Genomic DNA, 18,448 nt, shown 5'->3' on the forward strand with positions numbered 1-18,448 from the left:
TTTTGAAAAGACATGCCAGCGTCGTTTGCACCTACATGTTAGTGTTTTACCCCCAAAATATAGCCCTTTCGGAGTAAGTATATTAAACATTGTTCACGCCTGATGTTAAAATACGACAACGCTTCGGCTTACTCATGATCATATGTCAATGAAAACACATGTTGCATAGATATATAAAGGCAGCTCAATAGCACGCGCCAAACGCATAGTATTAACGTTTATAAATGCGTAGTTTGAATAACGGCAGTATTAAAGGGACCGGGTCACATATTGACACAAAAATTTAACGATATTGATATGAAAAAAGCCTACTGTACATTGTATTCACACAAGAATGAGCAAAATATGTAAAGTTTCGTTTATAATTCTTTTCATCAATTTCATCAAAGAACGGCCGATGGTATTGCATTATCTTTTGTTCCTAAAGCACTCTGGCTAGAATCCATGTAAAGGCCTTTGTTTTTAACATGTTTATTGATATTATAATAATATTAGATTTAATGCAAATATTACAGATTTCCTACTACATTGAAATACGTGAACAATTCCCTTTAACTTTATCAGCGTCCGGCGTTGATAGGTTATCTCGAGCGGTAGTCATAAGATGTTGGGGCTGTATTTGGTGACTACATATCGGAGCAGTGTTCGCGATCTTTTCCTTGCTATATGGAATTTGTAAATGGTAGGTTGATACTTGCTATTAAGACGTTGTTATACATTATCATCATAACAAAAAGATATAATCTCAATGCTTTAAACAACTGAAAATATACCGCTGAAACTAATTTGACCAATGTCAAGCATTGCGATGCCATGTTTAAGATGCATTCTAATGAATGTTTTTGAAGTTGTCATACTTTTATTTGACGCAAATACCGGTTAATGTCTGACAATCTCCATATGTTGCGACTAAACCTCTCCGTATTGGCATAGACCTAGAATAAAAATTATTCTAGGTCTTTGGTAATTATTCTAGGTCTTTGGTATTGGCTTCTTTAAAGGCTTAAGACACTTTCTTGTCGATCGGTTATGCAATATAATAAGTTATGGAACGAATATACAATGCATTCTTGATATACATATTAATTTAGATAATGGAAACCAAAAGATGGACCAACAATGTGCTCGCGTTGCTGTTGGTAACCATACAATGTAGTAGCGGCCTTGACAACGGATTGGCATTGACCCCGCCCATGGGCTGGTTGACATGGGAACGCTTCCGGTGTAACACGGACTGTGTCAACCGACCGGACGATTGTATAAGGTGGGATACAACAATCGAACATGATCTTATTGTCAATCGACGATAACAAAGTCGTATCGATATCAATCTGTTGATTTGCATGATACAAATACATACTGCTACACACACTGCCTCGTGGCAACTTATTTTATATTAAAAAAATGGTCTGTAAATTTCAGTGAAAGTCTTATTAAAGCCATGGCGAATCTTATGGCTAAAGAAGGTTACCTGCAGGCCGGGTACCAATACATCATTATAGATGATTGCTGGCTGGCTTCCGAGCGCGATTTGAATGGCCTTCTGCAGCCGGATCCAGACAGGTTCCCATCGGGCATTGCGGCACTCGCGGATTATGTACGTAACGAACAATAATACTTAGTAGATATTGTTTTCAGGTCACATGAGTCACCGTTAATATGCTCCGATCATAGTAAGTTTTAAAGGGGCCTTTTCACAGATTTTGGCATTTTTTAACTTATTCATTAAATGCTTTATATTGATAAATGTAAACATTGGATCGTAAAAGCTCCAGTAAAAAATCAAGAATAAAATTAAAAAAAGGAAAAGAACATTGCCCGGAGCTGGTTTCGAACCAGTGACCCCTGGAGTCCTGCCAGAGTCCTGAAGTAAAAACGCTTTAGCCTACTGAGCTATTCCGCCGAGTAAACATTCGTGACGTATTTTATACTTTATATAAGCAATCTTCGTAGTTATACAAAATTTAACGACAAAAACAGAACTCTCCAAATTATTCAATCGTTTCGCGTTGCAACGCTTTATAATTTTTAGGTTTTATAATCGTCAAAAGATGTACATTATGGCTATATTAGAGCATGGTAAATGTTCAGTATTACTGTTTCCTCACAAACATCATAACTAAAACGAAAATTTGCGAATCTGAAACAACTTTTTTCAATTTTGTCAATTTACCAAAGCGTGAAAAGATCCCTTTAATCGAGTATGTTAGATGTATTGGCTTTATTTATTTTTCCCTGATATCAATATTTTTTCAATAAATGTTTTGGCGCCTTACCATGACTTACTAGTAGTGATTGTGGACAGGTAATGACCGTACGCATAAAACCTTTTTTGTTGTAGGCTATTTGAACGTTATAGAATTTAATTTGTTTATGAAATTGAATATGTTATTACGGACTAGTTTTGGTAATACTCACATATTAACAATACTGTTTAACGCTTGATCGGCATTAACAACACGGTAGTCGAGGCGGATGGGTGAATATCATCCTGTCCACCACCCCTTCAATAAATAATAAAATAAACCATTAATTCGTTGTCATATTTTGAAACTTTCAAGAAACTTGAAGAGCAAAATCCGCTCTTGTTATTTGATTACCTTAACAAGGTAACAGGTTGACCAACTCTGGTATAAACTATTAATTTTATTATCCAATTGCTACAGAGCAACGATCATGTATGATATAGAAGATATTGTTTGCATTCAGTGGTCTTATGTAATATGCAGCCAGCGTTGATTCAGACCAGCCTGCGCATCCACGCAGTCTTGTTAGGAGCTACCATGTCCGTAGTCCAAATAATTAGACGTAATCTACCGATTAAGACGTATATCGACTTCATAGTTATAGGATAATTTTACAGAGTGATTAGGTTTAATGTTTTTCAACACATTTCGCAATATTAAAAAAAAATCTGCCAATGTTGTGCGATTCAGCGATTATAAATTCATCTAAAAATGTACAGAAACACACACTCACAGCCCATTTGGAAACGCGAGGACCTTTAGAAGTTGTGGCATGGTAGAATTCGTAAAAGCAAATCGATGTATTTTGCCTGTGTGACGAGCAAATTCCCTGCCAATTAAATCGCTAATTTCATCAAAATATTGCTTTGAACCTGTACAAGTTACTGTGAGCACAAAATCATCGCCTTCTAGCCGATCTAATGGATACATTTGCATTTTTCAAAAAGAGATGGAGCCAATGCCAATGAGGTGGCGCTCAGATTAGGAGGTGGTGCTCATGCACATTTATAGCTATTTTAATGTGAAATATTTTATGTAACGGTTTCTCCTATGTTTACAGGACTTACATTATGTTTTGTAAGTTGACTACTTTGATCAGCACATTTGAGTCGCGTGCATGTTTAATTTGAAAAAGTAGTTTTCTAATAATTTATTGATGGATTTAACCGTTCATCTTTGTAAGATAACAACATTTAACATGTACATGTGTATTATACAAAAATGTTAACGGAAAAAGTCCGAGATATCTTCATTTTGTTTGGAGTTGATATTGGGAAAAACAACAAAAATGAGCCTAATTAAGATTCGTTGACCTTGGCTTTTTAATAAATTAAGCATTTGGATTAACGGCCACACATCATAGTTTCAAGAAGAATACTTATTTTGTGAATTATCATACTGTTTAAAAAATATTGACGTCGATGAATTATTTTGAAAATGTTGAAAATTAAGTTATTGGTTTGATTGGGTATTACAAATTTTTCGTATACATCGTACAATGTTTTATTTATGTTGGTGACTTCTTAATTGAGTTGATCACTTGTATATTTACAAAACTACATCTTATTTATTATAGATTGTGTTTAATATGTTCTGTAAAGATTTGGGCCTTCGTATGTACGTTGAAAAATAAATTCAATATTTCAAATAAAATCAAATCTACGTCATGTGATAATGTAATTGCGATACGACTGTTAATTGCTACATCCTGCATTGGCGCCACCTCCTATCATTAGCGCCACCTCCTAAGCATTGGCTCCATCTCTTCTGGAAAAAATGCAAAATTATCAACTACGTCGGCAAGAAGCCAATATTTTTGTGCATGCAGCATCTAATGTATGTTGTACGCAATCGTTTGATGCCGTTAGCGATTAATTGGGTGGACATTTTCTCGTCACACAGGAAAAACCCATCGAAATGCTTATTTAAACACCATGCCACAACTAATAAAGGTTCTCACGTTTTTAAATGGGATGAAAATGGACGTGTCTGTACATTTTTTGATGCATCAATCTTCGCTTAATCGCACTACATTGCCCGATTTTACAAAAAATGCGAATTATGTTGGAAAAAAAAACACATATAAAACCTAATCACCCTGTAAGTTGTCCATGAAATTTCAAAACATCCGGGCATGAGCGCCATCTCGGAAGTTGCATTTGCTAATTTATTAATGCATCTCAAAAAAGAGGTGGCGCGCGTGATTAACGGCCGTGATATTTATATAGTAGTTTTTTATCTCTGTTGTCTGTATTATATACAAAGTATTATAAACAGCAAAGCTGTTCGCATGTCACAACAATTTCGAAAACAATAGGCATGTTTAACTCTTGTCCAAATAATTAGACATAATTAAGCTGCGGCCAATTGTATAAATCTGGATAACTCTTATCCAGCGGATAACTTTTGGTTCTCTTCATCAATTGAATTATACAATTGGTTACTGATGTATATCGACCTCATATTTATAGGAGTAGTTTAACACATAATTTTATGTTTGAAAACAGGTTCATCAACTTGGACTGAAATTCGGTATCTATGTAGATTTCGGGGTGCGTACATGCGGCGGCTATCCAGGAAGCGAATTCTACTTACAACTTGACGCAAACACCTTCGCACATTGGGGCGTGGATTATGTTAAATTCGATGGCTGTAATTCGGACCCGTCAGACATGGATTTCGGATATGAAGCTTTCGGACTATTTCTGAATAAAACTGGTCGTCCAATGGTGTACTCTTGTGAGTGGCCAGTTTACCAGCAATTTGCCGGTTTAAAGGTACGAAATCACATCTAGCGCATCACATATTCATCGATCATTTTAATAAGCCCTCTCTTGCATTCAAACCCGCGACGGATGGAATGGTCAAGAGTTGGTCAACATATTCAGCGAACTGATACACAACTCCAGCACTAGTGCTTTTATTTCTTGTGCGTTTCGGTACTGCACAAGACGCTTTCGTAGACGTCTGTCAAATATGTCCCTTAGGTGCTGAGTCGGTGGTCAGTTGTGGGCTTAATTACTGCAAAGTGCAGGGGTACACAAAATATACGTTCAAGTTCCCGGATAATGATCGGGTGCCTTTAAGCATATTTTCCGTACCCGGGATTATGTAGTGCCTGAGCCGATAACGCCCTATTGAGCCTATAAAGTACGAGTGCAGTTTGCCAAAAAATACATACCGTTCTTATGGTTTTGTGTGTAGAAATTGACGAGTTATTCTTGCATTGTTGAGCCGTGTATTATTGTGTTGAGATATCACGGGATGCAGCAGGATACGAATGAGACGTCTAAACTTATCGGTACATATACCACGGTGCCTATACCACGTGACTTTTTAAGATCTGTGTGGGGAGTAAAATATCAACAAAAGCGCGACGCAGGTAAGATTTTTAAGGATTACTTTTTAAATATTTCACCATTTTTAATGGGATAAAGTGTAGAGCCCGCTCATTTATGAGACTTTTCTATAGGTATCATGATTTTATAAAACAAATAAGTAATTTTTCAGTAAAGTGCAACCGCGCGTTTGAACGGTTAGTAAAAGGTAGGATCAGTGTGGGGACATTATTTTATTTTGCCACAAAAACATCACATCTGGTGAAATTATGCAATAAACTTTATGGGCGGAGCTTACAATATATCATTTTGCATTCATTATCAGGTTTCTGTTATATATTTACGAAAAAAGGTTCAAGAAAAATGTTCTTACAGTAATATGATCTGTGTGGTATAGTTTTTAGAAGGATATGTGTGGTATACTGCTTTTAAGTTTTTCAGTTCTATTCAGTTGTTAAAAAAAATGCTTGTCAACGATGTATTTGAAACTGGATTTTTAAATGCGATAGCATATATTACACATAATGGCTATACATTATTGTATTAAATTTCATTGCTATTTTGGTGCCAAACACTACTGTCACGTGAAGTAATGTATCGTTTATTATTTTAAAGGGATCTTTTCACGTTTTGGTAAATTGAAAAAAATTAAAAAAGTTGTTTCAGATTCGCAAATTTTCGTTTTAGTTATGATATTTGTGAGGAAACAGTAATACTGAACATTTTCCATGGTCTAATATAGCCATTATATGCATCTTTTGACGATTTAAAATCCTGAAAATAATAAAGCGTTGCAACGCGAAACGAATGAATAATTTGGAGAGTTCTGTTGGTTTCGTTCAATTTTGTGAAACTACGAAGATTGCTTATATAAAGTATAAAATACGTCCTTCGTACATATTTGGCATTAATACCAACACATGGCGAATGATTGTCAAGATCTATACTGTGTAATAAACTAATGCAACTATATAAATTCCAAATGTAAGGAACATATCACATACACACACATATATGTTTCTTTTATGTCCATTATTTAATTTTTTGTAAATCATACCAGTTACCGTCAACTTTAAATAACAACAAGATATAAAATAATGTCGACCATGTAACATTTTTTGCCGTTTAAAGTTTCTTCACAATGATGCAAGGCACTTTGAAATCGATGACAAATCAATGCGTCTGGTGGATTCTGTTTTATCAGTTTTTATTTCAACTTTGATTTTAAATCATACATATTACTCAGAAAAGAACGTGCCTTTGCTTTTTGTCAACCTGTGTTATATTTCAAACAATTTCCATTGCAGAATTTGTGTCCGAATGCAAAAACAAACGATTGTATACACTATCCGAAGAAATATAATAGAGGCATGGATGTGTACCGTATGATAATGCACGCTCATGCATACTTGAACATATTTAAAAATGTCAAATGTGTTCGTCTATCCCTAGATTTATTGTTGGCAACAGTTTGCACTATCGTTTTGTCTCGCCCGCTCCCACCTTACACCTAGTGTCCCCTTCTGTATAGCATTCCTGTGTCGTGAAACTGTTTCCTCTTTTTTTCTTCCCTTAACCATTTTCTGTTCACTAGTGTCAAATAGGTGGTAACTGAAATGAATCAATTTCTAAATAATAATAATAATAGATATACGACTACTACTTTTACTACTACCACTACTACTACTACTACTACTACTACTACTACTACTACTACTACTACTACTACTACTACTACTACTACTACTACTACTACTACTACTACTACTACTACCAGTACTACTTCTACTACTACTACTACTACTACTACTACTACTACTACTACTACTGATTCCAGATATGTTCTTATGATTATTTATTTATTTTTTATATTATTGTGTAATCAACACAATCTTCTAGTCAGGAGTTTTTATATTAAAATTTCTAATTTGTTTTTCATTTTTATGTGTTTTATTGAAATCACATTTGAACAGAAATGTTAGTTTTGAGGCATAAGAGTGAATTTATTATAAAACTAGGTTTGAAGATGAATCGAATCGAAAAAATCGGTATCGGAGTGTCTGAAATCGAAATCGAATCGAATCGAGCTGTTGGTGAATCGTTGCAGCTCTAGTCCGTACTTGTAAGAAAATATTCCTAATGTGTCCTTGGTCTCCCAGGTGTTCTAGACCCACCACTGCTTGATTTAAGAGATTGCAGGGCAACATAGGTACATGCGTTGTTGTCAATGAATAATAAACATGAATCAACAATATCGTTTACAACCTTATGCATAACGTGATACCATATTTTAACACAGGACAGGGACCGTATCAACACATTAACACTGTAAAATGGATGACAACAAAGTAAATGAATGAAATTTGACACAAATGCTCATTTTTCCCGAAACAGTCTACGTTTGACATGTAATGACAGAATGAACATTAAAAATATTCACGAATCATTAACAAAACTCGTTTGTCACCACGCACACTATGCATATTATGATGATTCTATGAATTACGACAATATTCAGTGGTTTACACAGAAACATAGCAGAACTTACATAATCACTTATAGAAAAGTTTTATTGAATAGGTCCGATAACAATTGTACTGTATTTCACATTCGAAATGCCCATCACATACGCTGATTTTATATTTCAGCCAAACTACGCGAGTATTCAACGCACGTGTAACTTGTGGAGGAACCACGCTGACATTAGCGATGAGTGGTCGAGTGTGTCTAGTATAATTGACTATTACGGTGCGAACATAAACAACCTCGCAAATTTTGCCAAGCCAGGTGCGTGGAACGACCCGGATATGGTACGTAGAACAAATCGTATGTGGTATGTTTTAGGGGCCTTTTCACAGATTTTTGGCATGTTTTGAAGTTTATCATTAAAGGCTTTATATTGATAAATGTAAACATTGGATATAAAAAGCTCCAGTAAAAAATCAAGAATACAATTTTTTTTAAAGAAAAAAAGGTAACCCTCAGCAGGGCTCGAACCACTGACCCCTGGGGTCCTCGTGTAAAATGTTTGCCACTTAGACCACTCGATCATCCTGCCGGATATAATACCAGATATATTTTGTACTTTATATAAGCAATCCTCGTAGTTTCACAAAATATAACGACAACAGCAGAACTCTCCGAATTATTAATTCGTTTCGCCTTGCAACGCTTTATAATTTTCGGGTTTTTAAATCGTCAAAAGATGCATATAATTGCTATTTTAGAGCATACTTAATGTTCAGTATGACTTTTTCCTCACAAATATCATAACTAAAACGAAAATTTGCGAAGCTGAAATAGCTTTAGTCAATTTTGTCAATTTACCCAAACGTGAAAAGGCTCCTTTAATAATATCTCATACAATATTTAACAATTGAATTCGAGCCTTGCTATTAACTTCTAGGACCAGGCAACCGGATGCCGCGTCTTTAAACTTTCAGTTAGTCATAAGCTAAAGAAATGTTAACACCGAAACTTTATTCAGTAGCATAAGTGTAATAAAACGCAAACATTACCGTAACAACTGCATATATGATTCTGCTGTTTTTTTGCGTAGCTGGTCATCGGGAACTATGGTCTCAGTTACGAACAGAGCAGGGTACAAATGGCGATGTGGGCCATAATGGCGTCCCCCCTGTTGATGTCCACAGACCTACGGTCGATCTCGCCTGAGTACAAGTTCCTTCTCCTCAACTCTCGGCTCATAGCGATCAACCAGGATCCACTGGGTATACAGGGTCAGCGAATTTTGAAGGTATGATGACATTATTAGGTTTATATCCAATAGTTATTTGTCAGACGTAAGCTTGGTGGCCTCAATATATTTCGTCTTAAGATAAAACGGGTTAAGATATGACAGGGGTTTGCAAATCAATTAGGAATACTTACTTGAAAATGAACGGAAACTAAAACAAGAAAACCACGCTGTATTTAATAATATGCTTATCTGTGTATATGTATGAGATATATTTACATTATTATTTGTTACGGATACAAATTGATAAGTATGGTATAGTCTTGGATAGCGATATACAGTGGCATTGGTTGTTGAAACCAATAAGCATTGATAATTTAAGACAATGTATCATCAACATCGAATGCGTTGTTGTAAAATGGGTTTTTAAAGAATTTGCCGTTGTATTTTAAGAAAAAAAAAACACACAAAACAACAAGAGCTTTGTCACAGAAATAATCGGCAGTCCCTTTCCTGGTTAATGCTTTCCAAATAAAAGTTGCTAACAAAAAATGAAATCACTTGCATAGTCGTCATATACGGCGGCATAAAGGGTACATAACTATGACGTGCGCACGCGATAGATATGACGTGCGCACGTCATATCTATCGCGTGCGCACGGCATAGCTACGACGTGCGCACGTTATAGCTACGACGTGCGCACGTCATAACTATGACGTGCGCACGTCATAGAAATAGTTAAATAAAATATTTCCTTTGTCTATTCTATTCACACAGCAAATGTCATCAAGGAGAGAAATTTCAGTTTTTCGTTACATCTGTAACCATAGCAATCACAATTTTATTGTGACAAAACACGTGAATACCCCCATGTGGCACTCTATCCACACACTCATTCACTCGTATTTATATCACCTACCCAAGCCCCACTCATACAACTCTTATTCACACACTCACACTCACTCATTCACTCACGTAATACATGTACTATCTTTTACCATAAATGTGTTCTCTGAATTATTTAGACAAAAATAGTCTCTTATAATTCAAATTTGAATGGCCATTTACAGATGTTGTTATACATGTTTTTTTAGCTCACCTGAGCACAACGTGCTCATGGTGAGCTTTTGTGATCGCCTTTTGTCCGTCGTCCGTTGTCCGTCGTTCGTCGTCATCATTTTGCCTTGTGAACACTCTAAAGGCCACATTTATCGTCAGATCTTCATGAAACTTGGTCAGAACATTTGTCCCAATGATACCTCGACCGAGTTCGAAACTGGGTCATGTTGGGTAAAAAATTAGGTCACTAAGTCCAAATAAGAGAAAAACCTTGTGAACGCTGTAAAAGTCACATTTGATGCCCAATCTTCATGTAACTGTGTCAAAATTTTTGTCTTAATGATATGTTGGTTGAGTTCAACAATGGTTCTGGTCCGTTGAAAAACATTGCCGCCAGGGGCAGTATTCGGTATTTTCGAAACTACATAAGTTGTATCCCATTCGGGTAGGTATCACGAGTATCCCGGGTAAAAAGCGGTCTGTCTAAAATGCGTATATGACTCATATCCGCGGATATGACCGAAAAGTGCGGATATGGACGAATATAAGCAATATCGACACTTTTTCTGCAATGTTTATTTCAATGTTTAATGAAAAATACACAATATGTATTAAATATGCAAGGTAAAAATATCTTATATTTGATTGTTACTATATATTATAGTTTATTGGTACGTAAAAATATGCACGTTATTTTATTTATTTATTTTAGATTTTTCGTTAATATTTCAACAGTTCATATCCAATATCCCGACAAGTTAAAATACGAAGCCTATATGTTTAAGATTAATATTACAGCTGTTACATTCACTTATAAAGCATAGTATTAACGAAAAATCTAAAATTTTAGCGGAACATGCATTGCTTTTCAATAACATCGCAACTTTAATGGTTATACTCATTCTTGAAACATTTAAATGTAGCACTACGATATCCTTTGTTCATTTGAATAAATAAAATGACGTGCATATTTGTACGTACTAATAAACTATACTATATAGAGGATATTTGTTGGATTCGGTGGATTATCGATTTTAAAGTGATATTATGGGCATTTTTCACTGTTGAATTGAGCTAAAAAGAATTAACAGGTCAAAAGATTTAGTTAAAATGTGGTTATCTGCAACTCATCTTGCTACCAGTTGTTTATAAAAAATATATATAATATTCGATACTTTACATGACTCACCCACTCCTCTAAGCCGAAATGATCCGTAAAACAAAATAGTGTCTTTGTGTCTTATGAACGAATCTTCACTAAAACTAAATTAAGATTCACATCGTAAATCGAATCATTTCTGTCGTCAGTTGTTTAAACGAAAGTACGGTTGATATTCAAATGCATTGTTTTTCTCTTTCCGGGATATTGTTTTAGTAAGTTGATGCTGCATTAACAAATATAAGTGTATATGAAGTGAAAACACCAAAAATAAACCCAAAAAACGAGACATTTGTAATGGAATTTTCAACATTAGGCAATAGAAAATAAATAACTTGATTCTCATCCAAATTTTGGGGAAAATTAGGGCGGGAGGGTGTATTTATTTTTTTATTTTTCATTGTATGTGTCGGACATATTATTCATTATAAGTAATGAAATGTTCATGAATTTGTTGGTTTATATGCATTACGATTACATGTATGTATGTATGTAAAATTATATAGAATAAAAGAAATACATTATCAAAATTTGACTAGATCTATTGTGTTTTATTTTACCCTTTTAATATCATGTTAAACTTTTTTCTGACAAAAATAAGATAAATACCTCATGTTTATCCAAATATGTCTTACATTTGGTGGCTGAATTCATAGGAATGGATGAAACTATAGGGGAATCGTATATTTTTATTAACCCTTTGAACATGATGTGGACAATATGGATAATGACTACAAAACATGCTACCTGTCTGGTACTTACGAATGGAAATGTAGGGCGGAGGTGACAGGGATATTTTCTGGAAGTGGCTGTCTTAATGTATGCTGCTTTTTTTCATGTTTTGGTACTACTTTGCGCTGAGGTAAATTTTCAGTAGGAATGTTGTTTCGGTCAACAGAGTTTGGACCGATTCCGTCTCGAAAGTGGTCGGAACAGACGCGAGTATACGCCGTTGGAAACAAATTTTTCCGGCTAATTGCTATCATCCAAGCTTTTCTTGTACATGAGTCTTTAGGAAATTTATGTAATTTTACTTTTTTTGAAAATTTACCGATTATACCGCTAAAATTATGGCATTTAACGATGAATCAGTAGTATTTCCCCATTGTTTTCCTTAACACCGGAAGTAGGTATACCTACCCGCACGAACGACAACTCTGTCAAGACGGAATTACGAAAATCTGGACACATTGTTTAAGAGTTTAACTAAAGATTTTCGCTGGGATAATGACGTAATTTCGTCAAAAAAATGACGTCTTTCCACAGTAAAAAGTGAAAATTATCGATAATTTTCTCTGTTAATTTTCACTGTTTGAAACAGTTAAATTATCAGTTTTCATTCACTGATATTTCTCAATAAACCACCGGAAAGCATAAAATAAATAGTAACAATCAAATATAAGATATTTTTACCTTGCATAAAGTTATTATAGCACTACAAATATAGATCCTTTATTGGATAAACCACATTCGTCGATTTTATTATATTCGCGCATTTGAAATCATCATTTATTTTCAAATGAAAAATGCCACTTGAAACAGTGAAGACAATATTCACTGCATTCATAACATTCAGTATATTTAAATAAATTCAACATTTTGTATTCAAATTAAAATATAACCAGGAAAAAGTAACATCATTAATTACATGTGGTCTGGTGCTAATCGGCCCAAAAATACTTTACTATTTTCTAAAGCATATTGTATATCTAAATATTAAAGTTTTCAGACGACATCTAGAATAATAATAGTAAATTCAGTATATTATATAAACATTATGTAAGCTTATACAACAAGACATATGTGGTGTCGGCGTGGTTATATTGTTTGTGGTGTGTAGCCCTAAAACAATCTTCTGGCACTTCGTCATGTTCGCGGATATGAATTTAGAGTTGGAAAAATGATAATGTCTATTAAAGTGTTATATTTTGAGACAATACTAAAATATTTAACACATATTGTGTATTTTTTTTATTAAAGATTGAAATGAACATTGCAGAAAAAGTGTCAATATTGCCTGTATTCGTCCATATCCGCACTTTTCGGTCATATCCGCGGATATGAGTCATTTTAGACGGTCCGCTTTTTACCCGGGATACTCGTGATACCTACCCGAATGGGAGACAACTTATGTAGTTTCGAAAATCCCGAATTCCTTATAAGGCTATAAAGAAACCGTGTGAACACTCTAGAAGTCACAATTTTTGCTCAATCATCATGAAACTTGGTCAAAACATTGGTTTTATTGATATCTCGGACGAGTTCAAAATGGTCCAGATCGGTGAAAAAACATGGCCGCCAGGGGGCGGGGCAGTTTTCTCTATATGTTTATAGTGAAAACATGTGAACACTCTAGAAGTCACATTTTTGGTCCAATCTTAATGAAATTTGGTCAGAACATTTATTTACTAGATATGACGGTTGAGTTCGAAAACGGTTTGGATCGGTAAAAAAACATGGCCGCCGGGGGGTAATTTTCCTTATATTTATATAGTAAAAAAAGCTTGTGACACTCTAGAAGTCACATTTTTTGCCTAATCATGATGAAATTTTGTCTAAACATTGATTTTATAGATATCTCGGATGAGTTCGAAAATGATCATGCTTGGTGGAAAAACATGGCCGCCAGAGGGTGGGGCAGTTTTCTATATATGTATATAGTGAAAACATGTGAACAGTCTAGAAGACACATGTTTTGCCCAATCTTCATGAAATTTGGTCAGAACATTTGTTTCCTGGGTACGACAGTTGAGTTCGACAATGGTTCGGATCGAAAAAAAACATTGCTTCTAGGGGGGTCTTTTTCCTTATATTTATACTGTAAAAAAGCTTGTGAACACTCTAGAAGTCACATTTTTTGCCTAATCATCATCAAATGTGGTCAAAACATTGGTTATCTGGATATATCGGACAAGTCTGAAAATGGTCGTGATCAGTGGAAAAACATGGCCGCCAGGGGTGGGGCAGTTTTATCTATATGTTTATAGTGAAAACATGTGAACAGTCTAGAAGACACATTTTTCGCCCAATCTTTATGAAATTTGGTCAGAACATTTGTTTTCTGGATACGACGGTTGAGTTCGAAAATGGTTCGGATCGGTAAAAAAAAACATGGCCGCCAGGGGTGGGGGGGGGTCTTTTTTCTTATATTTATTTAGTAAAAAAAGCTTGTGAACACTCTAGAAGTCACATTTTTTGTCCAATCCTCATGAAACTTGGTCAAAATATTGGTTTTATGGATGATCAGTGAAAAAAACATGACCGCCAGGGGGTGGAGCAGTTTTCTCTATATGTATATAATGAAAACATGTGAACAGTCTAGAAGACACATTTTTTGCCCAATCTTCATGACATTTGTTGGTCAGAACATTTTTTTTCCTGTAAACGACGGTTGAGTTCAAAAATGCTTTTTATCTATCTAGTAACATGACCGCCAGGGGGGGCATTTGCCTTATATTTATATACTAAAAAAGCTTGTGAACACTCTAAAAGTCACATTTTTGGGCCAATCATCATGAAACTTGGTTAAAACATTGGTTTTATTGATATGTCGGATGAGTATGAAAATGGTAATGATCAGTGGAAAACAATGGCCGCCAGGGGATGGGGCAGTTTTCTCTATATGTATGTAAGAAGCATTTTCCTTATATATATATTTAAAAAAAAAATCTGGTTATTAAAAACATGGCCGTCAGGGTGGGTGGGGTAATTTTCTATATAGGCCTATTGTGAATACTTCGAAACACCTTATTTTTAAAGTCAGTCTTGTCATACCAATAATTTGAAATATTTGCTGAAGATTTTTAATCTTTGTTTCTTTCCATCTAAGTCTCTCAGGTGAGCGACCCAAGGCCCTTTGGGGCCTCTTGTATATCTTGTATATACTATGTTGTACAATGTACATGTAAATGGATGAGATTGAAATAAAAAAAAAACAAGTTTCATCAACCTAGCTTAAATACGTTTTTAGTTGTGGCAGGATCCATATTGGAGTTTTTTTATATTTCTATAACCATAGAAACCAACATGTTTCTCTAACGAAAACTTCGACGTAACGTTAATGTGACTGTCGATCCACAAACCGAGTTTCAACAACCTAGCTTGTGTACATTTTGAGTTATCACATGATCCATTAGTTTTCATTATATCCGTGTTGTGTTTGTTTATTTGGGGTTTTCTCCGTGTTCACCAGTATATCAGGGCGGTCGACTCACGCCTTCCCTGTGTCAGCAGGATTAACATTACTTAGTGCAAATACGTATGTCACTAACTGAAAATTGCCCTATTTGAATAAGATGACGTGGGAGAAGAGCCGCAAAAAGAATTTCATTACCGATCCCCACACACGTTATATGGCCAGGCCGGAGATCGAACTTGCAATCATTGGATATGAAATCTAGTGCTCTATCGACTAAACTAGTCTGTCCGACTAACAGTTATTTGTGTAACCAAACAACCACAATTGTCGTCTTACAAAAACTGAAATAACGATAACATCAATATTTCCCACACAAGCAGGCAATCACGGGCGGAATGACGCCTATTAATTTTACACCAATACGCCTTTCAGCTGGGGACAATAATGATGATACGTAATTGTTGTTAGATACCAATCTAAATACGGTACTCCATTGTCGTGGACAACGATTTTCATGGCCAATGGCAATTAATTTTGAAACTGTGTCATATACCTCTATGGAAAATGTAAATTGCCATGTAAACGTCACGATTGGCAGGAATAGTCATGTTTATCTTGCGCCTTGCAGATCAACGGAACCTTTGTGGAGGTATGGTCCAGACCGGTATTGCCGAAGGGTAGCTATGCCATCGCGTTTCTACAGTTGATCAATCCTGGTAACCCCACGTTGGTCAGCGTTCAGGCACGTGAAATCGGACTGACAGCGACAGGGGGCTACTCCTTTACGGATAGTTTCACTGGCCAACCTGCAGGGACTTATGGACCTGACGATATGTTGAAGCTGCTTATAAACCCTAACGGCGTTGTGTTATTTACGGCTATTCCGATGTAGGAACCGAATGCCAGTTATTAATTTGATTTAGGTCCATTAGCATCAGTGGCTGAACGTTTCTGTTTCATTTATATATGGATGTATGGATCAAATTGATGTTAGTGTTTATGCGGGTTCGCAAATACATGTATTGATTTTTCTAATATTATCACATCCAATGTACCGAAACTAATATATTTAAGGAACATAAAAGACATTAGCAATAATATTGCGATAAAATATATATATTATTACATATCAAATTTTTCAAATATATTTTCTTCAGATCTTTAAATATCAGTGTTATTATACAGGATTCTATCACTCTTAACAGACGTTTTTGAAATGTCTCAAGTATCTTACATTTTCTTCTCCAGCATTTATAAGTGATGATTTTTATGCTGCCTAAGCAACATTTTGCATTGTGTTATCAGGTTGTGTGTAGACTGTAGTATTTCTTTTAATTAAATTTATACGGTTTTGTTTTTGTTGGATAATGCGATCTTTAGACACATATAGCATGACACAGTAAGTAAATAGTTTTGTGATCCTTTATAAATCGGATTTTTTTCGATTGCACATAATTATGAGGAAAACAGTACTGTGAAGTAATCTGACCTCGTTTTTCATTGTAAAATACTGCAAGCTGTTTGTTGAGTCATATGTTTTCTGTTTTTGTTTCGTTTTCTTAAGGATCATTTTAGCATTGATTGGCTTTTAAATACTCTTGGCAGAACTGCCTAATTTTTCTTAGATATTGCCTTGTTCCAACCTTTATACGTTTAACATAAATATATTAATATGGTCTATGTTTATAAACATCAATATACACATTCTTCAGTATACGTATTCCCTTGTTACATAATACAACGATAAAGAAGATTGTACTCTTCACGTTAGTTTTGTAAAAATTATTTTCGTTATAAAATGTTCAATCGTTGCATAGGCCTTTCCCAAAAGTGAGATACTTTCCTTGCGTAATCACGAGTGATGTGCCCTGTTCAATTACAGTTTATTTTCCTTGTATTTGTTTATACTAACTTACTATAACAAAGTCTCTCTCTCTATATATATATATGAACGGGTTGATGTCGTCCTAAACATTACTATATGTTCTTTTTAAAACATGACAACTAAAACAAATGTTTGCACGTCATTAATTGCATTTAAATAAAAAAATGTTTTGGTAGTTTTATATAATGACACATTCACAAAATCATGAAGTGATATAAAAAAAACTTAATGGAATATATACAAATGTATTTTCGAGTGTGGAAATGTGTTTAAGCCAAACTATTTAAAGCTTTTCAAACAAAGGAAATTGGAATTTTAACGTAAGATGTTTATCATCTACTTCACAGTTTTACTTTCACCACCATCAACACATATAAACCATCAAAATGTTCAACAACTGTGACATTAGATTGGACCTTGAAACTTTTTATAGTTTTGGTGTGTGAGGCTGCCTACAATACTTTCGGATGAAGTATGACTTTCGTTCCGGTCCATTGATTTTCAAAGTAATGAATAGTTTTACATTTCACCTCTCTAATTGCTTCCAAAATTATTTTTTGTCACAAATTATTAACATCAGCAATATTCAGGCCTACGACCGACATCCTGTATCGTTTGCTTCCATTCGCTGCTTCTCTTTCCATGGCCAATCAAAAACGTGTTACATAAACCATCGATACCCGGGCCCCATGCCCCCCCCCCCCCCCCCCCTACGTAACGTACGGGCTTGAAGATGATAGGATTTTGGTTGTCACTTGATTGACTCAATATGAAATGAAAAGTATGCTATTTGTTTATTGATTCAATAACGTATAATGAAAAATGTATTCTTAATAATAAATTGTGTTATTCAAATGTGTTCATTTTTTTGCGCGATTAAAGCCCAATACCTCGTATAACCGGTCAAGAAAAATATCACTGTAAT

General features: G+C 34.9%; 1 protein-coding gene across 1 annotated transcript; it reads left to right on the forward strand.

Annotated features, from left to right (window-relative positions):
* Nucleotides 1-595: 595 nt before the first annotated feature.
* LOC127842635 (alpha-N-acetylgalactosaminidase-like) lies at nucleotides 596-18,321 on the forward strand. Its single transcript, XM_052372255.1, has 7 exons — nucleotides 596-682; nucleotides 1,092-1,264; nucleotides 1,423-1,597; nucleotides 4,754-5,023; nucleotides 8,233-8,394; nucleotides 9,144-9,341; nucleotides 16,267-18,321. The coding sequence occupies exons 1-7, from the start codon at nucleotides 680-682 to the stop codon at nucleotides 16,528-16,530; spliced, it is 1,245 nt and encodes a 414-aa protein (XP_052228215.1). The 5' UTR covers nucleotides 596-679; the 3' UTR covers nucleotides 16,531-18,321.
* Nucleotides 18,322-18,448: the final 127 nt, after the last annotated feature.

This window comes from Dreissena polymorpha, chromosome 8, assembly GCF_020536995.1.
Source record: "Dreissena polymorpha isolate Duluth1 chromosome 8, UMN_Dpol_1.0, whole genome shotgun sequence".
Classification (NCBI taxonomy): Eukaryota; Metazoa; Mollusca; class Bivalvia; order Myida; family Dreissenidae; genus Dreissena; species Dreissena polymorpha.

Coding starts and splice junctions, on each gene's coding strand:
- LOC127842635 (XM_052372255.1), top strand. Junction 1,265..1,422: donor CGACCGGACGATTGTATAAG/GTGGGATACAAC, acceptor TGTAAATTTCAG/TGAAAGTCTTATTAAAGCCA. Junction 5,024..8,232: donor AGCAATTTGCCGGTTTAAAG/GTACGAAATCAC, acceptor TTTATATTTCAG/CCAAACTACGCGAGTATTCA.